The 26,345-nt window shown below is 43.1% G+C and overlaps 1 protein-coding gene across 4 annotated transcripts in view; it reads right to left on the reverse strand.

Moving 5' to 3' along the window:
- The window catches only part of rnft2 (ring finger protein, transmembrane 2), a 62,215-nt gene that overhangs the window by 29,453 nt on the left and 6,417 nt on the right, over positions 1 to 26,345 (reverse strand). For 3 of the 4 annotated variants that reach the window (XM_072587316.1, XM_072587314.1, XM_072587318.1), the window contains exons 3-6: positions 22,058 to 22,536; positions 16,699 to 16,743; positions 5,141 to 5,217; positions 3,215 to 3,315 (exon numbers count right to left, since the gene is read on the reverse strand). In XM_072587316.1, coding sequence (XP_072443417.1) covers positions 3,215 to 3,315; positions 5,141 to 5,217; positions 16,699 to 16,743; positions 22,058 to 22,536 — 702 coding nt within the window. The remainder of the gene's footprint in view (positions 1 to 3,214; positions 3,316 to 5,140; positions 5,218 to 16,698; positions 16,744 to 22,057; positions 22,537 to 26,345) is intronic. The other variant, XM_072587315.1, reaches the window with a different exon arrangement.

Below are 26,345 nucleotides of genomic sequence, written 5' to 3' on the forward strand. Positions count from 1 at the left end.
TCATTCCATACACGCACCACCCTCTGCGTGAAAAAGTTGTCCCTTAAGTCTCTTTTATATCTTTCCTCTCTCACCCTAAACCTTTGCCCTCTAGTTCTGGACTCCCCCAACCCCAGGGAAGAAACCTTGTCTTTTTATCCTATCCATGCCCCTCACGATTTTATAAACCTCTAAAAGTCACCTCTCAGCCTCCGATGCTCCAGGGAAAACAGCCCTAGCCTATTCAAACTCTCCCTATAGCTCAAATCCTCCAATCCTGGCAACATCCTTGTGAATCTTTTCTGAACACTTTCAAGTTTCACAACATCTTTCCGATAGGAAGTAGACCAGAATTGCACGCAATATTCCAAGTGGCGTAACCAATGTCCTGTATAGCCGCAATATGACCTCCCAACTCCTGTACTCAATACTCTGGCCAATAAGGAAAGCATACTAAATGCCTTCTTCACTATCCTATCTACCTGCGACTCCACTTTCAAAGAGCTATAAACCTGCACTCCAAGGTCTCCTTGTTCAGCAACACTCCCTAGGACTTTACCATTAAGTGTATAAGTCCTGCTAAGATTTGCTTTCCCAAAAGGTAGCACTTCGCATTTATCTAAATTAAACTCCATCTGCCACTTCTCAGCCTATTGGCCCAGTTGATCAAGATTCTGTTGTAGTCTGCGGTAACCTGCTTCATTGTCCACTACACCTTCAAACTTGGTGTCATCTGCAAACTTACTAATTATACCTCTTAGATAAATGATTTGGATGTGAGCCTAAATGACGAAAAGTAGTGGATCCAGCACCGATCCTTGTGGCACTCCACTCGTCACAGGCTTCCAGTCTGAAAACCTTCCACCACCACCCTCTGTCTTCTACCTCTGAACCAGTTCTGCATCCAAATGGCTAGTTCTTCCTGTATTCCATGTGATCTAATCTTGCTAACCAGTCTCCCTTGGGGAATCTTGACGAATGCCTTACTAAAGCCCATATAGATCACATCCACCACTCTGCCCTCATTAATACTCTTTGTTACTTCTTCGAAAACATCTGTCCTTTACCTACCACCCTTCAATTTAAAGCTTTGTCCCCTCATGCTAGCCTTTACCATCTGAGAACAAAGGCTCTCACTGTCCACCCTATCTAATTCTCTGACCATCTTGTACATCTCTATTAAGTCACCTCTCAACCTTCTACTCTCGAACGAAAACATCCCCAATGTCCTCAGCCTTTCCTCATAAGAACTTCCCTCCACACCAGGCAAAATCCTGGTAAATCTTCTCTGCACACTTTCCAATGTTTATACATCCTTCCTACAATGCAGTGACCAGAATTGTCCACAATACTCTAAGTGCAGCCGCACCAGATTTTTGTACAGCTGTAACATAACTCATGGCTCTGAAACTCAATCCTTCTACCAATAAAAGCTAACACACCATACACTTTCTTAACAACTCTGTCAACCTGGATGGCGACTTTCAGAGATCCATGTACGTGGAGACCAAGATCTCTCTGCTCATCCACTCTATCAAGAATCCTAGCCCAGTACTCTTGTGTTTCTGTTACTTCTTCCAAAGTGAATCACCTCACACTTTTCCAATTAATATTCATTTACCACCTCTCAGCCCAGCCCTACAGCTTATCTATGTTCCTCTGTGACCTGCAACATTCTTCTGCACTATCCACAACTGCACCGACCTTAGTGTCCCCCACAAATTTACTAACTCATCATTCTACACTCTCATCCGGGTCATTTATAAAAATGACAAACAGCGGGGTTCCGAAAACAGATCCTTGCGGTACAGCACGAGTAAATGAACTCAAGGATGAACATTTCCCATCAACCAACACTGTCTGATACCTTTCAGCTTGCCAATTTCTGATCCAAACTGCTAAATCGTCCTCAATCCTGTGCCTCTGTATTTTCTGCAATAGCTGACCGTGAGGAACCTTATGAAACGCTTTACTGAAATCTATATACACCATATCAACTGCTTTACCCTCACCCACCTGTTTGGTCACCACCTAAAAGAATTCAATAAGGTTTGTGAGGCACGACCTACCCTTTACAAAACCGTGTTGACTATTCCTAATCAAATTAGTCCTTTCTAGATGATTATAAATCCTATCTATTATAATCCTTTCCAATACTTTACCCACAAATGAAGTAGGAGTCATTGGTCTATAATTACTAGGGTTGTCTCTACTCCCCTTCTTGAACAAGGGGATAACACTTGCTATCCTCTAGTCTTCTGGCACTATTCCTGTAGGTAATGACGACACAAAGATCAAAGCCAAAAGTTCTGCAATCTCTTCCCTAGTTTCCCAGAGAATCCTAGGATAAATCCAATCCAGCACAGGGGACTTAACTATTTTCACACTTTGCAGAATTGCTAACACCTCCTTCTTATGAACTTCAATCCCACATAGTGTAGTAGCCTGGCACAATGTTCAAAGTGAATTGAGGACAGGGGAAATTTAAACCACAGAGATAGTTCTCCCTTTGTGGGCAACTTTCAAGGTCAATGGTGAGTGCAATTGTTTTACTGTTGACCACAAAATCCAGGCACATTTCTCCATTTATATAGCAAGGGATCCAAAATGTTTTTTATTGTCCTCTCAGCTTACCAGGCGTATATACAAATACATCAAGCTTTCTCTGGTCCTGAAACCCCTATAAAATTGTACTACCGAGTTTATATCCTCCCAACTAAAAAGGTGGTGGTGGTGAAGTGGTACTGCATCTGGTCTAATTATCCAAGAACTCAGGCTGATGTTCTGAGGATATGGGTCTCAAATAAATTACAAATGCTCAAACTGAGCCATGGATAAACAGTAAACAAACATGACTTATTACTCATGGTTGTGTCTGCAAAAAATATCATAAAGCTAATATAACAGCAGCTTTGATTAATTTCAGTATTTTTGTTACTACCAAGTCCAATAGCTTTTTTTTAAGCTGGAGAAGCAGTTTAGGGCTAATAATGTGTGGGAAGGTAACCATCATGGTTAGCTCTTAACTGTCTTCTAAAATAGCCTTGCAAGACACAAAGTCACCATCATGTCCTCAGGGGAACAAGGGATGGGAAATAAATGCTGGACTTGCTAGTGATGTATATATTCCAACGATGAACTGAAAAAGTCTCAATTTCCAATAAGCAGCAAGGTAAATATATTTTTAAAAATATAATTTTATAAACACCCAATCAACTATACTCAAACATCTTACCTCTTATAGAGCTCCTGGGCACTAAAAGTATAATATAAAAACAACGTGTTCCCAGTGAGAAATACCAATATCCACAGGCATACAAGCACTGATCGTTCCTCCTGTTCACAAAAAAAACAACCAAGCAACATCACATTAAAAATTTCAAAGATTAATGTAGAAATTTTCCATACGTAAAGCTCCTATCCATATAAAATAGTGTAACCTCTAACATGGCAGGAGAGAAACAGGAGAGATCGACAACAGAACATGGAATTATATCAAATATTGAGGCAGTAGCAGGTGGGTTGATGGAATCAGTAGCAAGCATATGGATTTGGTAGTACAGCTCAAAGACATTACTTCAGCTTTCCTGATATTTACCTACAGGAAATAGAAACTTGTCCAAATCTAGCTAATAAAAATTCAGTCTTACAGCTGAAGGATTGAAAAAGGCAATGGACAGGTAAGTACAACTGTTATTATGCAGAATTTATCCCATGCCTATTGAAAATATTATTGAAAGGCAGAAAGGAGGAGCCAAGGACACATTCTCATGACCTTTGGAGGCAATAATATAGGAGTGAGGAAAAATAAATGAATCTATAGGTTTAAAAAAAAGACTTCTTTTAAGATAGTAGGCCAAAATGAAAAGCAACAGTTAATCTCTTCAACATCATTAGTTGGCTTTTTAGATTAATTAGAAAGCACATGAAATGATGAGTGCAACATGTTACAAGAGCGCTGAATGACACTCTCCATTTTATACACAGGAAACTACTTCAGAAAAATTACAAGGTAGTGAGCTCACTCAGAGGTCCAAACGGCAAGAAAAAAAAGAAATGCCCAAATGATTTATAATAGTGATCTCAACATCAGAGATGAGATTACTCCACTGCAATTTGTTATGTTTTTATAACACTATGTGAAGCAATTCTACTGTGCTTTGCTATTTTTGCTCGGAAAGATATTAAGGGAATCTCAACTGCCAGGATCACGTTCCATACATTTGCTCTGCCACAATGTCAATGTTAAAGGATATAACTCTGTGATAGAATCACTGAAGAGTTGTTCATTGATAAATCAGCAACTAAATGATAGAAAATAACACTGTCAAACAATATTTTTAACCCCTGAAAATGTCAAAAGCAGGAACAGTGGACAGAACAATGAATAGTGTAATTAGGAACATATTTTCTTTGTGCCAAGTTAGTTGATCTCTGACAGGATGGCAAGAGGAAGCAACAACTGAGAGGAGAAATCAGGCAAGTTTCCCAATCCTGACAGGTATCCAGCAAGTCCAACAGCAAACTGCTTGCACTAATGTTGATTGAGGACAGAAGGTCTTAGTTGTAACACTCTCTGATAGTTGAACAGCTTGTGAGGACTCAGTATCTGAGCTCATACTAGAATGGCAATTTGGACGAGCTACTAAAAAAGAAGTCAACAGCCATGAAAGCAAACCTCAGAAAAACAAAATATAAAATCTTAGCTACAGGCTAGAAATAAACAAAATGGCATTAAATTATGAAAATGAGAGAAGTTGAACCTGATACTACCTTTGAGATTCACTTATTTCCCAACATTAAACAGTGGTTAGTTATTAGACATTCAGATCATCCCAAACCCAATATTTATTATTTTAATGATTTTAATAAACCTAACCCACATAATGAATGTAAATGAGGCATCCTAAGGTTTAAAATCTCAAGACAGATGCCGATGACGTTCTACTAACATTAACCAAGCATGGTGAAGGCAAGGATGTTGATGATCTGAAGTACATCAAACACAAATTTTGTAAGCATTTGAAAAAATTAATGACATCAACCCACATTATTCTGCTCTTCAACTGCAGAACAGGATATGACATATGAAAAAGAGAGAAATTTTAAAAATCCAATACATGTTGAAGATAACAGAAAATTGCTTAAGTAAAATACTCACTCTTAAAGAAACTTGGTGTTTAACTGTTAAGTTTGCATATGCAAAGGTACTTGCCATTCCAATACACACAGCAATACCTGTATTAAGAAAGGAAACACTTCTTTTGTTCACATAATATGTAGAATCACGAGGATTACCTCTTGCAAAAAAAATTACATTTATATTGTCCCTTTCACAGCCATCGGATGTCTCAAGGTAGTTTACAGTCAATTGTATTCACTGCCATAACACAGTAACTGTGGCAGCCAATATAGATGCACCAAAATCCCATACAGCAATATGATAACATACAGATATTCTGTTTTTTTCTGATGTTGATTGAAGAATAAATTTAAAGATCTTACAAGATAAAAATCAATGGTTCAGAGCAACACACTTCACAAGGCAGCTGAACAAATAAGTAATGGCTGGATCCAGTGTTTGCACAAATTTTTGGACAGTATTGGGATTAAGTAGATATCAATTATATTTAAGGCACTCTGAGACATACTCAGCCCTGGTGACTCACTTGACATTATCTTTAGAATGACAAATTGTATTCATTCCTTTGCATTGGGATGATCACATTTCTTCTCTTGTTCTGAATAGTTATGGGTAATCTCTAACTAGCACCATTGGGAAAACTACCAAACACAGATGTAATGAGTTACAGATATCAATCTTGCTATAACAAGTTTTCAAGGCGATAGTTCCACAAATGATTACTGCTTTTACTAAACAAACTTAGAGCAACAAAAAGTTTTTTTAAAATTTGAACAGGACCTCTGATAGATCAAGTAATATCACTACAATTTTAACACATGTCCTGTGTATTCATGCAGGTTTGACAAACATATCTAAGTAAAGCCAGCATCTAAAGGCACAGCTCCTGTGTAAAGAAATCACATACAAAATTAGCACCAGTCAGTTGAATATAAATGCAAGGAATGTTGGATATACTCGTAGGTCAGAAAACATCTGTGGAGAAAGGAACTTAACATTTCAAGTCATAGAGTCATCACGGAACAGACCCTTCCATCCAAAACGTCCAAGCTGACCAAGTTTCTCAAATTGAACTAATCTCACTTGCCCACATTTGGCTCATATCCCTCTAAATCTTTCCTATTCATGTACCTGTCCAAATGTCTTTTAAATGCTGTGACTATACCTGCATTTTCGAGAGCATAGTTAACCTTGCTGGTTTCTTAACTGTAACTTTTAAACTCATATAAGCTGAATGCTGAATAGAGGAAGGAGAAAAAGTATAAATTGTTTGGACATAGCTTGTCTTTGTTTTTTTTAAACTGCTAATTGCTTACAGCCAGGAATGAAACATGATGCTGAAGTTCTAGTGATATAAATGAGAAATGCTGTTCACTATACGCCTCATGTCACTGGAGTGGTCTTAGTGAAACTGTCACATTTACAGAGTTATAATGTCTCCTTTTGGCTTTTATGCAGGTACATTAAAACTGGAAAATAGCACACAAATAACTATATAGATATCTACAATCACAATATTTAGAATCAAGCTTAAATTCAAAATTCAATTATATATTCTTTAGGAGTCTTTTATTGAGGGCTTAACATATATGCATAGAGCCAAAGAAATGATATCACTATATCAAAGCAAAATATTGCAGAAATTGGAAATCTGAGATTAAAACAACAAAAAAAGGTCATATTCAGCAGACTTGAAATCTTAACTCTACTTCTCTCCACAGATGCTGCCTGACCTGCTGGTGGAATATGCTCAGCTTGTGTTAAAAAGCTCAAGAGATACAGGGCTGAATTCTCCTTTACCCTGAACAATGTGGGCAATGGTGAGATAGCTGGGAAAGTATGGTGAGAATGGAAAATATGTGATTTTTGATGCCAGGTGACAAAAATGTCCGACTTAGTGCATGAAGTTTCAATGGCTAGGTGAGAATCTTACTTGGTGAGTTTTGAGGGACCTATATGCATGCATTAATATCTCATCATTGCTATCTAAGTTTCCCTAATTTATATGCAGATTGTTATTTTCCCTAGCAGTGGAGAGAAACAAGACGATACCAAATCTTAACATTAAAGAATACCTAGCAGCTGCAACTTGCTGGTGGCTTCTCCAGGCTTCTATCTTGGCCAGCATTCCACACGTCCATGGGCAGTTACTACTAGGACACTGCACAGCCGAGGCTGGCACCAGCCAAGCTCAAGCCTCAGCACATCATCGTGGTGTATCTCAAACTCAATCATTTCAGTAATACACCTCAGAACTCAAGGACAACTAACTTTCCAATTCTGTTGCCAAACTGCTTTGCACACAGTGGAAGGCTCCAACCTCATGCATTGGCACAGGCTGTAACTCAGGTTTGTTAGCTTGCTTTCTCAGTATTCATTCACTTTGCACCTACTTGGATGCTTACAGCATTTCTGTCTTGCCTTGACCGTTTGCTCATTGTCACCTCAATCAGGATCTAAAGGAAGGGCAGCATAGTGGTTCACTGGTTAGCACTGCTGCCTCACAGAGCCAGGGACCCGAGCTTGATTCCTGCCTCGAGCGAATATCTGTGGAGTTTGTACATTCTCCCCATGTCTGCGTGGGTTTCCTCCAGGTGCTCTGGTTTACTCCCACAATCCAAAGATGTGCCGGCCAGGTGAATTGGCCATGCTAAATTGCCCATGGTGTTAGGTGCATTAGTCAGGTGTAGGAGAATGGGTGTGGGTGGAATACTCTTTGGAGAGTCGGTGTGGACTTGCTGGGCCAAAGGGCCTGTTTCCATACTGTAGGGAATCTAATCTAATCAAAGACTAAATACTCCCATCTTGCCTTTTAGTGCAGACACAAAGCCAGGTAGCCTGTAATGTTTGTCATCAATGCAAGTCAAAGGAGCAAATATGTTGATTATAGTGGCACTGTGTTATGTCAATGACATACTTATACAATGTCCCAGCAGCTTACACAGCAAATACATCGAACGCGCTTCAAACAAATAGTCATCATCCAAAATGTAAGGGGGAACAATCTTCAGTGAAGTCCACAAAGACTGTTGTCAACCATGGGTAACAGTACACTAAGTCAAAGTTTTAATGCAAGGGGCTGAAACACAGTCAATTGGCCAATTGGGATGTTCAGGGTTGGGGGTGCAGTATCACGACAATCCGGAGATAGGCCATAATCAATCCTGTGGGTCCAATGCAACCAGTCCAGCGAAAGGCATTAAATCACTCCAGGAGCTGTCAGTAGTCTAGATAGTCATCAGTTGGGATTATTTTTCCAAGTCAGTTAGGGGATAACCCACGGTTAGGTCTGGGTGTCTGTTCAGTGAAAGTCAAGCAGGAGTCACTGCTTTGATGGGGAAACTGGAGAGATCAATTATTGGGATTAGAGGCAGCATGCTGGAATAATTGTGAACAATATTTGGACAGAGGACAATAATTGTGAAAGGCGCAACTCAACATATAAAAACTGAAATGACTGCAGATGCTGGAAATCAGAAATTACTGAGAAAGCTCAGCAAGTCTGGCAGCATCTGTGGAAGAAATCTGAGTTAACATTTCAGGTCCAGTGACCCTTCCTCAAAACAACAAATAAGGCAGTCAACAGCGCATGGGAGGGCAAGAGGTAGTGAGTCATCGATGGTCATCACCACCTTGATTTTGTTGGGAGCTGGCAGTGCATCGTGATGATTGGAAATACAGTTGGTTCTGCTACAACGAGAGTTTCTTCAACGCGAATTGGCTTCAATGTGATTAAAGAATTTAGACCAATATCTGTAGAATGCAAACTTTCCTTACCTGCATTAGCTATAATGCGATTCGGCCCCATTAGTTTCAATGGCGTAGCTATTGCAAGATTTTTTTTATAATGCGAGATCACATGGAAAGAGAATTATCACATTATATCAAAACCAACTGTACTTAAGAGGGAAATCAGGAGGGCAATAAGGGGACATGAGATAGCTTTGGCAAACAGAGTTAGGGAGAATCCAAAGGATTTTTATAAATACATTAAGGACAAAAGGGTAGAGAATAGGGCCTCTCAAAGATCAACAAGGGAGCCTATGTGTGGAACCGCAGGAGATGGGGGAGATACTAAACGAGTATTTTGCATCAGTGTTTACTGTGGAGAAGGACATGGAATATATAGAATGTGGGGAAATAGATGGTGACATCTTGAAAAATGTCCATATTACAAAGGAGGATGTGCTGGATGTCTTAAAATGCAGAAAGGTGGATCAATCCCCAGGACTTCAGCATGTGTACCCTAGAAATCTGTGGGAAGTTAGAGAAGTGATTGCTGGGCGCTTTGCTGAGATATTTGTATCATTGATAGCCACAGGCGAGGTCTGGAAGACTGGGGGTTGGCGAACATGTTACCACTATTTAAGAAAGATGGTAAGGAAAAGCCAGTAAGACCAGTAAGCCTGACATTGGGGATGGGCAAGTTGGAGAGAATCCTGAGGGACAGGATTTACATGTATTTGGAAAGGCAGGGACTGATTAAGGATGATCAACATGTCTTTGCGCATGGGAAATCGTGTCTCACTAACTTGATTGACTTTTTTGAAGAAATAACAAAGAAGATTGATGAGGGCAGAGCGATAAATGTGATCAATATGGACTTCAGTAAGGCGTTCAACAAGATTCTTCATGGTTGACTGGTTAGCAAGATTAGAGTCACAGGGAATACAGTGAGAGCTAGCCATTTGAGTACAGAACTTGCTAGAAGGAAAAAGACAGTGGGTAGTGATGGAGGGTAGCTTTTCAAACTGGAAGCCTATGACCAATGGTGTGCGACAAGGATTGGTGCTGGGTCCACTGCTGTTTGTCAAATATATAAGTGCTTCAGATGTGAACATTGGAGACATAGTTAGTAAGTTTGCAGACACCGCTAAATTTGGAGGTGTATTGGACAGCGGAGGTTACCTCAGAGTACAACGGGAGCTTGATCAGATGGGCCAAAGGGCCGAGGAGTGGCGAATGGAGTTTAATTTAGATAACTACAAGGTTCTGCATTTTGGAAAGACAAATTAGGGCAGGATGTATACACTTAATGGTAAGATCCTGGGGAGTGTAGCTGAACAAAGAGACCTTGGAGTGGAGGTTCATAGTTCCTTGAAAGTGGAGTTGCAGGTAGATAGGATAGTGAAGAAGGAGTTTGGTATGCTTTCCTTCATTGGTCAGTGTATTGAGTATAGGAATTGGGAGGTCATGTTGCAGCTGTACAGGACATTGGTTAGGCCATTTTTGGAATACTGTGCATAATTCTGGGTCTCGCTCCAATAGGAAGGATGTTGTATAACTTGAAAAGGTTCAGAAAAGATTTACAAGAATGTTGCCAGGATTGGAAGGTTTGAGCTAGAAGGAGAGGCTGAATAGGCCGAGGCTGTCTTCCCTGAAGCACTAAAGGTGTGGGGTGACCTTATAAAGATTTATAAAATCAGGAGGAGCATGGATAGGGAAAATAGACAAGGTCTTTTCCCTGGGGAGGGGGAGTCCAGAACTAGAGGGCATACATTTAAGGTGAGAGGGGAAAGATTTAAAAGGGATCTAAGAGGCTATTTCTTTCACACAGAGGGTGGTGGGCGTATGGAATGATCTGCCAGAGGAAGTGGTGGAGATGATATAATTACAACATTTACAAGGCATCTGTATGGGTATATGAACAGAAAGAGCCTCCTGTGAAGCGCTTCTGTGCTGTTTCCTCCGGCATTTATAGTGGCAGAGCCACTATAAATGCCGGAGGAAACAGCACAGAAGCACTTCACAGGAGGCTCCCAAGCACTGAGGATGTCACCTGGACAGGGGACGAAACGTTTGCAAGACAAATTCCCAGCTCGGCGAACAGAACCACAACAACGAGCACCCGAGCTACAAATCTTCTACCAAACTTTGAACAGAAAGAGTTTAGAGAGATATGGGTCAAGTGCTGACAAATGTGACTGGATTAATATAGGATATCTGGTTGGCATGGGCGAGTTGACTGAAGGGTCTGTTTCTGTGCTGCACACCTCTATGACTCTATAACTATGCTGTAAGCCTGGGTTCGATGTAAAGTGGAGAGATAAAGATTTAAACAAAAGAACTGAATGGGAACGTGAAAAGGCTCGGGATTGATGGGATGTGGAAGACGGTAGGGAAATGAAAGTATAGGAGTGTTACATATTTTGACAGGCGGCACCTGAGATTCACTGTTGTCTTCTAATTTCGTTTGCATCATAAATGTACAACTGAAATTAAAAATGGAGGTATAGTTAGTAAGTTTGTAGAGGTATAGTTAGTAATCACAGAGTACAGTAGGATCTTGATCAGATGGACCAATGGGCTGAGAATTGGAAGATGGAGTTTGATTTAGATAAATGTGAGGTTCTGCATTTTGGAAAGACAAACCAGGGCAGGACATATACACTTAATGGTAAGATCCTGGGGAGTGTTGCTGAACAAAGAGACCTTGAAGTGGAGGTTCATAGTCCCTTGAAAGTGGAGTTGCAGGTAGGTAGATAGTGAAGAAGACATTTGGTATGCTTTCCTTTATTTGTCAGTGCAGTGAGTATAGGAGTTGGGAGGTCATGTTGCGGCATTAAAAATCACATCTGGAGTGGGCAGAGCTAAGTGATTTTTTTTCCTTTGTTAATTGGCTCTGCTTTTATGAACATGAAGACCTTCAAGCACCAATTGCATTGATGAGGCACACATATAGGTTAAAGACATCTGTAAACACAAGATTCTGGATGTGAACAGCGAAAAATCCTGGCCTCAAGCAATCTTGACTATGTCACTGATCATGACAAATAATTTCTGTTTCACAGCCTACAGAGCAGCATGACGACTCAGTGGTGAGCACTGCTGCCTCACAGCACCAGGAACCCAGGTTCAATTCCACCTTTAGGTTACAGTCTGTGTAGATTTGCACATTCTTCTCATGTCTGCCTGGGCTCGCACAGTCCAAAAATGTGCAGGTAGGTAGACTGGCTATGCTAAAGTGTCCGGGGATATGCAGGCTAGTGAATTAATCATGGGAAATGTAAGGTTATAAGGTCGGGGTTGGGTCTTTGAAGGGTCAGTGTGGACTCGATGGGCCGAATGGTCTGCTTCTGCACTGTAGGGGTTCTATGATAACTGTGATTAATGTCAGGTGAGCTATAAAGATTCACATGTTTCACAATTCACCATAAAATGAGGAATAGAAGTTGCACCTTCAGCTGATTGAGTCTGTTCCATCAATCAACGAGAGTATGAATAATCAAGATTATCCTGAACTCCACTTTCCTCTGTCTTCCCTGTAACTCATGACTTCCCTTTAAAGAATATGTCCATTTGAACTTTGAATATAGTTAATGAACCAGCATCCACATCCCTCTTTGATAAAGAATTCCAGATACACTCTTCTCAGAGAAGAAATTCCTCCTGATCTCTCTCCCATTAGAGTCATAGAGATGTACAGCATGGAAACAGACCCTTTGGTCCAACCCGTCCATGCCGACCAGATATCCCAACCCAATCTAGTCCCACCTGCCAGCACCCAGCCCATATCCTTCCAAACCCTTCCTATTCATATCTCCATCCTTACAGGAAGATTATGCAGGTTCTAGTATCTCTCGTAAAGGTAGACAATCTCACAGCATCTATCCTGTTAAGCCCCCAATGAAACTTTACATTTTAATATATCACCTCTCTTCTTCTAAGCTCCAGTGAAAAAAAGGACCAACCCGCTCGACTTCGCCTCCATACCTAGGATAAACCTAGAGATCATTATCTGGACCAGCATATCTTTCTGCAGATAAGGGTATCAAAACTGTTCACAGTAATGTAGGTGTGGTCCAACTAGTACCTTGTATAATTTCAGCATTTTTTTACTTTAATATTCAAGTCCCCTTGAAATAAAGGCTAACAAACCATTTGCCTTTCCTTGTGGCCTGCTAAACTTGAATGCTAGCTTTTTGAGATTCATTCACAGGGTCTCCCAAATCCCTGTGTAATGCAGCTCTCTGCAGTCTTTCTCCACTTAAAACATTCAACTCCTCTATTCTCATGCCAAAGTGCATAATCTCATATTATATTCTATCTGTCAAGTTTTTGCCCCTCGCTTAACCTGTCTATATCCCTCTGGAGACTTTGTGCCATTCTCACTATTTGCCTTCCCACCGATTTTTGCATCATCAATAAACCTGGTGATGCTTCCTTCACTTCCATCAGCCAATTAATTTATATTGGAAATAACATTTGTCCCAAAACCAATCCCGGTGGCATTCCACTGGTTGCATGTTCAAACTTCTATTAATGACATCCACATAAACAAGTTCTGAGATGTAATAGCTTGCACAAGGTCCAGAGATTGCTTACCTCACATCCTGCAGTATAAACTATCGACACCATTGTCTTATATCTAATGTTGCTTTTCTTGGGTAATGTGGGGCAAAGGTCTTATTCTTCCAATCACATTTACAATCTCCTTTGGTCGTGTGTCATGTGGCTTGTACAGAAAACATCTGGATTAGGTCAACAGCATGAAAAGTCCATGCGAGGCATCCATTGCCCTCCTTGTCAGAGAGTTCCAGTGTTTGAAGGACAATGGTTAAATATCATTTGTTTGCGCTAAGACTGTTGACTGATCACATTACTTAGGAACTGCTTGGTTTCTGATACTGCCCACATAAGCTCATTGGAACCTTTATCAATGGATCCAGGTACAGAACCTGTTGTTATCTCTATGGGTTGCACTATAAATATCCACAGAAATTAATGAAGAACATGTGATTGGAATTCCAGGACCAGCTTCAATCTCCAGTACAAGAGAGATTCTTGTACAATCTCCATAACACAGAGAAAATGCAGGAGACCCACAGTCAGTCATTCTTCTGCATGTCTTCCAGATGAGAATGTGCCAGTGCAACATCAGATCTGACACCAAGTCACAGTCTACAGAACTGTGGCGGTTTCTGCCCTCCTACATGACTCTGAGACATGAACTGTCTACAGCAGCCACCTCAAGGCACTGGAGCAGTACAACCGACATTGCCTGTGCAAGATCCTGCAAATCCGCTGGAAAGAAAGATGCACCAGTACCAAAGTCCTCGGCCAGGCCAACATCCCCAGCATCGAGACACTGACCACTCTTGATCAGTTACAATTGGCTGGACAAGCTGTCCACATGACCGACACAAGACTCCCCAAGCAGACGCTCTACTCCCAGTTCCGAAACAGCAGGTGAGCCCCAGGTGGACAGAGGAAGCGCTTCAGGGTTATATTCAAGGCCTCATTGGTGAAGTGCTGCATTCCCACAGACACCTTTGAATCAATGGCCCTGCATTATCCGAAGAGGAGGAGGAGCATCCGGGAAGGCGTTGAGCATGTCCAGACATGCTATAAGGAAAAAGTGGAAGCCAAGCAAAACAGCATATGAAGCAAGCTGCAACACCAATGCCCCACCCACCCCTTCCCATAACCACCTTCTGCCCAAAGTATAGCAGAGCCTGTGGAAGCCGCAACAGACTGTTCAGCCACTAATGGACTCACGCTGAGAGTGGACGAGAATCATCCTTATCCATGAGGGACCACCAGTGATGTCTTCTAGATGACAGTGTGCCAGTGGCATTGCAGAAGGAGAATGTCACTGTATACCTTGACAAAATTGTGTCAGCTGCAGCAGCAATCAAGGTGCAGGGCACAGAGGTAGTATACAGGAGTAGTGGTTAGAAAACCATGTCATGTCATAAATACAACATAACATTTTCTTCCACTGGTGCCGTTGACAGTTATAAAATGTGTCCTCAACTTGAGGTTCCCATTCTTAATATGATCTAGGATTTGTTGCAGTACAGTACAGACAAAGTGCCACATAATCCTTGTATACTTTGCACTGGACAACTCAGGATCCAATAAAGGGATGTAATGGATAATGAAGATCAGAGAGAACAACAATATTATTCTGAGCAGGAAAATGAGTACGTTCATCAGAAGGAACATCAACTTCACCATCCTACAATGCAACATCATTGGCTGCAGCAACCCATGTAAGACTTCTTTGGTAACCGCTTTCAACTAAACAGAGTTGGGTAAATGTATTGATGCTGCAAAGGCAAACATTATCTGTTTAATCCCAAATGTAAATGCAGCTTTTCAGTATGTTCCTTCTTAATGTTTTCTCTTGTTTAATAAAGGTTAACGTTGTAAACTGACGGAAGCCTTCACAATATCTGATGCTCCCTCATTCAATAATGATGACATTTTATGTTATTAGGGACAGAAAGAATAGGTATCCTTCAGAAGAGGTTAGAAAATAATGTGATGTTACTATCTTTCTTATAGCTGCAGCTAAAATGAGAGTCAGCCACACAGCTAATGACAAGTGAATGTATATTTACAATTCTGAAATTCTAATTATAATGGGGTGTTACTCGTGACTATATGTACCCTCATAAAATTTTTTTAACCTTTCCCTCCCAATAAATCTAGGTGCAGTCTCAGGATCTGCAGCTGGAGTGAAGAGAGCCTGCTTTATAGTGGAGCCTATGGGTCTTGGAGTTTCAGTAGATGACCTTCAGGTGTCTAGAGGGTCCAGACATACTTAAAGTCATGGCCAGACACAGGCTGGTTTAAATGTCACAGTCAGGTTGAAGTGGAGAGGCCAGATACCTTTGGATTGCCCTGAGAGGAAACTCCTGGAGGCCCGGTTCATGCTCCCTGCTGTGGCTGAATGTTCACTTGCCCAGACTGTCTCCATGTGATGATGACACACCCAAAGTGAAATTGAAGTCCCTCATAATCTTGCTTCTTTGCCATTGATGCTGAGCACTAAGGCAAGAGAGATAGGGTGATGGTCGGTGTGCATGTCTGGCAGACATTCAGTGTGTTGGCCTGGCTCTTCATGACGGCTGGCAACCCGTCCATGGAGACAGCCAGAGGTTCCACACTGGAGCCTAGTTGTGCAGACGGTTTTGGTGGATTCCTCTAACCTCTGATCCAGGTAACTGAGTGCTTTTGACAAACCTAACTCTACTCCTGTGACAGCTTTAATGACATTATTCATAGTCCCTGTGACAGCTTTAATGACACTATTCCTGGCTGACACCATAGACTCCTCTCCTGCCTGGGACTGAGCAGGTGCCTGATCTCCAGCAGTCCTCTGAGTACCAGAGTCCTGGGTGTTTCTTCCTTGGCCAGCTGCAGATACATGGTAGTAATGTGCTGACCAGAACGTGCTCCTGATACAAATTTCACTAAAATACCCACTGAGGTGTCTGAGCTGGTGGCCGATATAGAAAACAGCTGTGCGCTTGTGGCTTCTTCCTAAGAGATAGTGGAAAAGACTGGAAGGGATGGTGTCTTCAGTGTGGAAGCTGTGTGGATGCTGCTCATGACGACTGAAGACAAAAGAGGGAATAAGATGCAAACTAGGGATAGGAACTTGGGCATGTTAACACTACATTAATTGTGGTGGTTAAAGGAGAGCAGCATGGCATTTGACAATGAATCTTGTTTGGTGCCCATGAGATGACAGTCTCGGCATCATCACATTAGCAATCCTTTCCTGCTAAGTCAAGGATTCTCTCATTGTAAGGGGGGGATAAGCAGATGATTATTAGACACCTTACCCCCATCTGTCTTTGGCTCTCTGTCCTGTTGTGGGCTATTTCTTCCTGGAATGAGACAAAGGCAGGGATTAAATAAGAGGCAAGCGGCAGATCTGCTAGTGGTGGGGCAAGTGCTGGAAAGGTGGTGCAGTGTCCTGGACGACTGAGTAGGAAGTGAAAAGCACGTGCAGGGTTAGTATACTGGGTGATGAGATGGATGAGAGCAGTTAAGGAAAGATGCTGCATGCAACAGTAAGACCATGAGCCTTGGTCAGAGATGTCACAGAAGCAGAGTTATAGCAAGTCTGAAATAGCAGGGGAGGGAAAAGATGGTGACACTTATCCTTGCAGAGCAAAGAAGGTCCTTAATCTTGTTGCATCATTGCTGCTGTTCTTCCAGAGTATGCACACTGCACTTCAGGCCAAGCTGGCAGAGTCCAGTGCCTTTGTTTCTTCTGAAACATGTGTTGCTGGAAAAGTGCAGCAGGTCAGGCAGCATCCAAGGAGCAGGAAAATCGATGTTTCGGGCATAAGCCCTTCTTCAGGAATGAGAAAGGTGTGTCAAGCAGGCTAAGATAAAAGGTAGGGGGAAGGGACTTGGGGGAGGGGCGTTGGGAATGCAATAGGTGGAAGGAGGTTAAGGTGAGGGTGATAGGCCAGAGAGGGGGTGGGAGCGGAGAGGTCGGGAAGAAGATTGCAGGTCAAGAAGGCGGTGCTGAGTCCGAGGGTTGGGACTGAGATAAGGTGGGGAGAGGGGAAATGAGGAAGCTGGAGAAATCTGCATTCATCCCTTGTGGTTGGAGGGTTCCTAAGCGGAAGATGAGGCGCTCTTCCTCCAGGCAATGTATTGCCATGGTCTGGCGATGGAGGAGGCCAAGGACCTGCATGTCCTTGGTGGAGTGGGAGGGGTTGTTAAAGTGTTCAGCCACGGGGCGGTTGGGTTGGTTGGTGCGGGTGTCCCAAAGGTGTTCTCTGCAATTAGGCGACCTGTCTCCCCAATGTAGAGGAGGCCACATCGGGTGCAGCAGATGCAGTAAATGATGTGCGTGGAGGTGCAGGTGAATTTATGACAGATATGGAAGGATCCATTGGGGCCTTGGAGGGAAGTGAGGAGGGGAGGTGTGGGCGCAAGTTTTGCATTTCTTGCGGTTGCAGGGGAAGGTGCCGGGAGTGGAGATTGGGTTGGTGGGGAGTGTGGACCTGACGAGGGAGTCGCGGATGGAGTGGTCTTTCTGGAACACTGATAGGGGAAGGGAGGGAAATATATCTTTGGTGATGGGGTCTGTTTGGACGTGGCAGAAATGACAAAGGATGATACGATGTATCTGGAGGTTGTTGGGGTGGTAGATGAGGACCAGTGGTGTTCTGTCCTGGTGGCGATTGGAGGGGAGGGGCTCAAGGGCGGAGATGCGGTGGAGAGCATTGTCAACCATGTTTGAGGGGAAATTGCGGTCTTTGAAGGAGGCCATCTGGGTTATTCGGTATTGGAATTGGTCCTCCTGGGAGCAGATGTGGCGGAGGCGAAGGAATTGGGAATATGGGATGGCATTTTTTACAGGGGGCAGGGTGGGAGGAGGTGTAATCTAGGTAGCTGTGGGAGTCGGTCGGTTTATAGTAAATGTCTGTGTTGAGTCGGTCGCCCGAGATAGAAATGGAGAGGTCTAGGAAGGGGAGGGAGGAGTCTGAGACGGTCCAGGTAAATTTGAGGTCAGGGTGGAAGGTGTTAGTAAAGTGGATGAACTGTTCAACCGCCTCGTGGAAGCACGAGGTAGCGCCGATACAGTCATTGATGTAGCGGAGGAAAAGGTGGGGGGTGGTGCCAGTGTAGCTGCGGAAGATGGACTGTTCCACATATCTGGCGAAGAGGCAGGCATAGCTGGGACCCATGCGGGTGCCCATGGCTACTCCTTTGGTTTGGAGGAAGTGGGAGGATTGGAAAGAGAAGTTGTTCAGAGTGAGGACCAGTTCAGTCAGTCGAAGGAGGGTGTCAGTGGAAGGGTACTGGTTGGTACGGTGAGAAAGGAAGCTGTAGAGGACTTTGAGTCCTTTGTGATGGGGGATGGAGGTGTATAGGGACTGGATGTCCATGATGAAGATAAGGCGTTGGGGCCCGGGGAAGTGAAAATCATGGAGGAGGTGGAGGGCGTGGGTGGGGAGTTCTTGGACTAAGGGGGACAGGACAGTGTTGAGGTATGCAGAAATGAGTTCGGTGGGGCAGGAGCATGCTGAGACAATGGGTTGACCGGGGCAGTCAGGTTTGTGGATTTTGGGCAGGAGGTAGAAACGGGCGGTGCAGCGTTGTGGGACTATGAGGTTGGAGGCGGTGGATGGGAGATTCCTGAGGTGATAAGGTTATGGATGGTCTGGGAGATGATGGTTTAGTGGTGGGAGGTGGGGTCATGGTTAAGGGAGCAGTAGGAGGAGTGTCCATAAACTGGCATTTAGCCTCAGCAATATAAAGATCGGTGCGCCAAACTACCACCTCACCTCCCTTGTCTGCCGGTTTGATAGTGAGGTTGGGTTTGGAGCGGAGGGAGTGGAGGGCTGCACGTTGCAAGGGTGAGAAGTTGGAGTGGGTAAGAGGGTGGACAGGTTGAGGCAGTTAATGTCGTGGTGGCAGTTGGCTATGAAGAGATCGAGGGCGGGTAAGAGGCCAGCACAGGGTGTCCAGGTGGATGGGGTGTGTTGGAGGCGGGAGAAGGGGTCATCAGAGGGTGGGTGAGAATCCTGGTTGAAGAGGTCGGCGCAGAGGCGAAGGCGGTGTAAGAATTGTTCGATGTCTCGCCGCGTGTTGAAATCGTTAATCCGGGAGCGTAGGGGGATGAAGGTGAGCATCTGCTGAGGACTGATCTTTCATCCTCAGAGAGGGGGACGTCTGGAGGGATGGTGAAAATACGGCAGGGCTGGGAGCTAGGACTTGGTGTGGGGCTGGAGCTGGGAGTGGGGGTGGGGACAGGGCGGGGTTTGGCATTCGGCATGGGGGCAGAGTTAGGCATGTGGGTGGAGTTGGGGTAGGGGCGGGGTTCGGCGTGGCGGCAGAGATCGGCGCCGGGGCGGAGACGCATGCGGCGTGGTCGTTGTGTAGGTGAGTGACGTCACTGGGGGCGGAAGTAGATGCGGCAACGGCAACTCCAGGGGCAGAAGTGGTTGCGGCGACGGCAGAAACGGTGTTGTTCCCAGTGGCTGTGGACCCCCCCAGAGGCCACGAATCTGTTAGTAATGGTCTTTCTAGCAATCGTGGAGGCAGTTGTCTGGGCAGCGATCGCGGAGGCTGCATGATCGGTGGGGCGGAAGTGACGTCATGGTTCGCGGCGGCGGTTGCTGCAGCGGCCGTATGAGTAATGGCGCCCGAATGGTTCCGGAGGCCGATGGAAGATACTGGAACGGTTGAGGAATCCGGAATGTGGGGGTAAGTACATGAAAGTTTTTGGTACTTACTGTCTTTAATTTCTGATATGGCTAGGAAGAACTGTTTGTTTAGTGTATGGATTCTTCTGAGGATGAAGAACAGTAGAGTTCCTTTGCAGGTCTGTGAGAGTGTTGTCCTGAGCTGGGATCGGGCTGACTGCAGGGAATGTAGGTAGTGGCGCATGGCTGCAAGCGTGGAGCAGATGATCCAGAGGGAGGTCTTCTGGCAATCTAAAGGAAAGAGAACAACCCTCCTCTCCAACACTCCATTCACAGGACCTCTCAGCCCCTGTCAGCAAACTGGAGTGTCAACTTGCTTCCATCAACCAACTCGAGGGCAATTCTTCCCAGACTGCAACTGTGAAGAGCTTCTCGTGGCTTGCAGCATTTAAACAGATGCACATGGGCCTGAAATATAGTGCCAGCACAGTGAACACTAGGATGTCTTGGCAGCAGTAAGCAGATACGCTGCTGCTGATTTTCATGATAACACAAGAGTAGGTAGTTTGGAGACATAGTGCATACGTAATAAGGTAAGCACCATAAACCTGCGTGAGAACCGCACCCCACCCCCCTTCCAAAAATCTCCCTGAAATCGACATTTGGCCAAATTTTGGAAAACTTCAGCTGACGGTTTTTGTCTACCTGAAATTTCCTGGGGCCAGCTAGTTGATTCCATGTACAGAGTCCACTGCAACAAAAGAATGAAGTATGTGAAATACTGACTGTATATAATCATGAAGTCACAGAACTAAATTCAGTCAGCACAAAACACTATTATCATATTTTAATTTATTCTGAATAATCTTTGTAATATTTTTCTCTCTCTCTTTCTCCATGTTCCACCTCCATATGTCCACAAATTGGAATCATTTCCACTTTCTCCCCTAAGAATACAGACTGAAAAATGAGGAAGTATGAGTAAAGAGATCAAAATTGCCCATACGTTCTTTCACACACCACTCCTCCTCAAAAAGGCTTACTTTACTGTGAGCTTTAGCGAGTGGGTGCTGCGTTGAGGTGTAACTGCTCTGATGTGATGTTAACTGGAAAGCGTGCAGCATGCCAGTTGTTGCTGATGGCAGTGGTGGGAGGCTGTTTGAGAACAGCAAAAGGCAAGGATAGCCTCACAATAAATTTACCCTAGCTGGAGGGATTGGAAGGGAAGTGAGGAAGAGACTAGTATAGGAGGGCCAAATGTTAACAGTGACAAGCAATAGCAGGGTAGGGATGGTTTTGTGGAGGACAAAAAGAGCAGTAGTTAAGTCCAACAAAAATATTTTGACAAAGGATATAGCATGGAAGCAAATTAGCCCTAGATTTGTGCGATGGAGATGTCTTTAGAAAAATAACTGGGATGGGATAGGAACACAGGAACAGGAGTAGACTATCCAGCCCGTACTGATTGCTCCAGCATTTAACATGATCATGCCTGATCAAAAATTTGCGATTTAAGATGATATGAAACAAATGAAAGGAACAGGTAATGTATGGCTGGCAAAGAAGGACCACATGGGATAGAGATTTTAAAAAAGTACTGTTGCAAGATCGTAATTTCATTGCAAATGGTTTGAGGATCACTGCACATGCACATTCCTACTATTTTCAAGGGTGGTAGGATTTATGCATAAGCACCTCAACTGAATAATTTATCAAATTATGAGTTCTCAGATTACCATGAAGCAGGTTTAAATAAAAAATGAGCTTATGTACTTTGTGGACTTTAATGCTCTTAAAGATATTGTTTGTTCAGCAGCTGCTGTAATGGAGTGTATCTGTAGACAATGCTCAGTGGAACAAACGTCTAGAAAGATTCTATTGGCTGCTGTGAACACAGATGGTCCAAAACATTTGTCCTGGGATGCTAAAGAAGATTATCATGGTGCCTTATATAATGCAGTAACTGTTAAAGAATATGCATCTCAGTCAAATTGTTACTAGCAAACATAATTTAAAAGATGGATGTCCCTACCAAGCTTATGTTGAAAGCAAACTTTAGCCAGCAATATTAAGATAAACGGAAGGCCCTTCTGAAGCCAGTTGACTGCAGCCTTGAGCTCTGAAAGTGCTGGGGCAGGAGTTCCAGGGTCATCATTGACATCTTCTGTGTTGCCATGACGATCACCAGAAACATGCAACAGAGATGAACGATGATGGCTGTGGTGATAATGATGATGCCGATGGCGATGATGGTACTGCATATTCTCTGTGCGAATGGCTCCCTCCTCTTGTGGTGTCATCTGAATGAACACATCTCCACTTCCAACTGAAGCAGTGAGTGAAGATCCCAAGACCAGACTAGACTGGAAGGAAGCAGCATTTATTGGGCCTGATTGTAGACTTGTCAAACCAGAAAACATCTGCTGAGCTGATGGGTTTTCAGGTTTGAGTCCTTCAAAAACACCATTTTCATCCACACTGGTCTCTGAACCAACTGTCTGACTCCTTGTCCTAAAAAAAGAGAAGAATAATCAAGTTTGAAAACTATACTACAATAAGAAGTTTTTGTCTAAAAATGTGACAATACTAGTATCACATATATAATACATACTTACATTCTATGTCAATGCTGTAACTTTAAGAGGTTATTTTGTCTTGGTTCTTTTTTTGAAGAGAGGTTTTTAGGCAGAGAGGATGATGCAGTCTACTAGAACCAGTACAGTGAACAGCTTCTGAGGCCTTGGGTTTCTTTTTAAAATAAGGTTGTAAGAGTAGAAAAAGCCTGAATAGGCCTGGTCAAACTCCCACAGAACCAGGGTCTTGAAGAAGTGGAAGCTTTTTTTTCCTCTCTTCATGAGAGCCAAAAGCTGAGAGTTCTCTATCTCACATGCAACTCCCGTGGCAGATAATCTGTTTTCTGAATTTGCATTTTGCCAAGTGTGTGTTTTTGGGATGTTACAGTTAATTAGTAATTGGTAATGTATCTATTATTCTGTTAAAGTTTTCAATAGAGTTGTTATTCCAATTCCTTCTTTCTTGTGTTGTATTTTAATTATAGTAGATAAATAAGGCGTATTTTGCTTTAAATTTGGTAATTTGACCAATCAAATTGCATCTGGAAAGCAACTCTTTAGATTTAGCTTTTAAGTAAGAAAAGGTTGGGGTCCAGACTATCTTCTGAATAGTTTGAGGCAGTTTGTTCTGGTCTATAATGATGCACTTAAATATATTGAGGTACTCAATAATTATTATTCTGGGCAAGAGATATGAATGGGTAAATTTAGAAAGGATTCTGGATAATCCAAGATGGAGGACAGAGAAAAAATTGTGCCTGTAAGAGTTGCTCCTCTTTTAAGGCCATTAGACATAGAAGTGAAGTAAGGCTATTCGGCCTATCAAGTCCACCCCGCCATTCAATCATGGCTGATGGGCATTTCAACGCCACTTAACTGCACTCTCCCCGTAACCCTTAGTTCCCTGCGATATCAAGAATTTACCAATCTCTGCCTTGAAGACATTAATGTCCCGGCCTCCACTGTGCTCTGTGGCAATGAATTCCACAGGCCCATGACTCTCTGGCTTAAGAAACGTCTCCTCATTTCCGTTCTAAATTGACCTCCTCTAATTCTAAGGCTGTGCCCTTGAGTCATGGTATCCCCACCTGATGGAAACAAAATCCCAGCATCCACCCTTTCTAAGCAATGCACTATCTTGCAAGTTTCTTTCTTTCTAAACTCTGTTGAATACAATCCCAGGATCCTCAGCCATTCGTTGTATATTAGGCCTACCATTCCAGGGAACAGCCTTGTGAATCTCCGCTGGACACACTCCAGTGCCAGTAAATCCTTCCTGAGGTGTGGGGTCCAAAACTGGACAAAGTATTCTAAATAGGGCCTCACCAGAGTTTTATAAAGTCTCGGTAGCACATTGCTGCTTTTACATTCCAACCCTCTTGACATAAATGACAACATTACATTTGCTTTCTAAACAACGGACTCAATCGCAAGTCAACCTTTAGAGAATCCTGGACTAGCACTCCTAGATCCCTCTGTACTTCGGCTTTATGAATTTTCTCACCCTTTAGAAAATAATCCATGCTTGTATTCTTTTTTCCAAAGTGCAAAACCTTGCGTTTGCTCACATTGAATTTCATCAGCCATTTCTTGGACCAGTCTCCTAAACTGTCTAAATATTTCTGCAGCTTCCCCACCTCCTCAGAGCTACCTGCCTATCCGCCTAATTTCCTATTATTGGTAAACTTTGCCAGAATGCCCCTAATCCCTTCATCCAGATCATTGATATATAAAGTGAAAAGCTGCGGCCCCGAACACTGAATCCTGCAGGACACCACTTATCACTAGCTGCCATTCGAAAAAAGAACCTTTTATCCCAAATCTCTGCTTTCTGTCAGACATCCAATCCTCAATCCATGCCAGTAGCTCACCTCGACACCATGGGCCCTCACCTTACTCAGCAGCCTCTCATGAGGGACCTTATCAAAGGCGTTTTGGAAGTCTAGGTAGATAATATCCACAAGGTTTCCCTGATCTAATATACTTGTTACCTCTTCAAAGAATTCTAACAGGTTTGTCAGGCATGACCTCTCTTTACTAAATCCATGCTGACCTATTCTAATCTCACCCTGCACTTCCAAGAATTTAGAAATCTCATCCTTAACGATGGATTCAAGAATTTTACCTACAACCGAGGTTAAGCCAATTGGCCTGTAATTTTCCATCTTTTGTCTTCATCCTTTCTTGAACAAGGAGGTTACAAAAGCAATTTCCAATTATCTGGGATGTTCCCTGATTCCAGTGATTTTTTAAAGACTACAACCAACACATCCACTATTTCTTCAGCCACCCCCTTCAGAACTCGAGGATGCAACCCATCTGGGCCAGGGGATTTATCAATTTTTAGACCTATTAGCTTTTCTAGCACTAATTCACAATTAATCTCGGAGGAACCTGTTTGGGAGAGGTCACAGTACCAAAACGATAAGTGAATATTTTAAGCATGGCCTTACAGTAAGTCTGCAGTAGTAAGTAGAATGGGTTATTTCTTGATTGTATGTTATATTGAGATAGGTCTCTTGATTAAACTTAAAAAATATAAGCCATAAATATTAATTTAACTTGGACCAGTGTTTTGTAGAGAAATAAGACAGGGTTATTTTTTGGGTGTTTGGATTGAAAGAAGCAAAAATGGCCTTTAGTAGAGTGATATGCTCTTCTTGTCGGATGTGGGAGTTTAGAGAGAGTTTACATGTTACTGAGGATTATATCTGCAATAAATGCCGTTAGTTGCGATCCTATCAGGTTGAATGGTTTGGTTGGAGATTCAGTTAGAGGCAATGAGGAATATACAAGAGCAAGGGAATATGATGGATGGCAATCACAGTAAGGGGGAAAAGTTGCTGATACAGTCACATAGGTGGGTTAATGCCAGGAAAGGTAAGAGAGGTAGGCAGGTACTGCAGGAGTCTTCTGTGGCAATCCCCATTTCAAACAAGTATACTGTTTTGGAAAATGTAGGGGGTGATGTCATGAACAGCCAAGTTTCTGGTATTGAGAGTGGCTCTAATGCAATGAGGGGTATGTCAGGTTCCAAGAGACCAATTGTGTTAGGGGGCTCTATAGTCCGAGATACAGACAGATGTTTCTGTGGCCAGCAGCGAAAAATCAGAATGGGTGTGTTGCTTCTCTGGTGCCAGGATCAAGGTTGTCTCAGAGAGGGTGCAGAATGTTCTCACGGGGGAGAGGGGCCAGCAGGAGGTCATTGTACACATTGGAATCAACAACACAGGAAGGGAAAAGGTTGAGATTCTGAAGGGAGATTACAGAGAGTTAGGCAGGAATTTAAAAAAGAGATCCTCGAGAGTAGTAATATCTGGATTACTCCCATTGCTATGAGCTAGTGAGGGCAGGAATAGGAGGATAGAGCAGATGAATGCATGGCTGAGGAGCTGGTGTATGGGAGAAGGTTTCACATGTTTGGTTCATTGGAATCTCTTCTCAGGTAGAAGTGGCCTTGGAAGGGAAGTACTATACTGGCAGGGAGATTTGCTAGAGCTGCTCGGAAGCATTTAAACATTAGGGTGGGGTGGCAGGGTGGGGTTTGGGATCAATCTGAGACTGCTACAGTTGAGAACAGAAGCGAGTCAGACAGTCAGGGCAGACAGGGACAAAGCAGAGGGCAAGGTGAGACTAATAAATTAAACCGCATTTATTTCAGTGCAACAGGCCGAACAGGGAAGGCAGATGAACTCAGGGCATGATTAGGAACATGGGACTGGAATAGCATAGCAATTACAAAAACGT

The sequence above is a fragment of the Chiloscyllium punctatum genome, chromosome 17, assembly GCF_047496795.1.
Source record: "Chiloscyllium punctatum isolate Juve2018m chromosome 17, sChiPun1.3, whole genome shotgun sequence".
NCBI classification, from domain to species: Eukaryota; Metazoa; Chordata; class Chondrichthyes; order Orectolobiformes; family Hemiscylliidae; genus Chiloscyllium; species Chiloscyllium punctatum.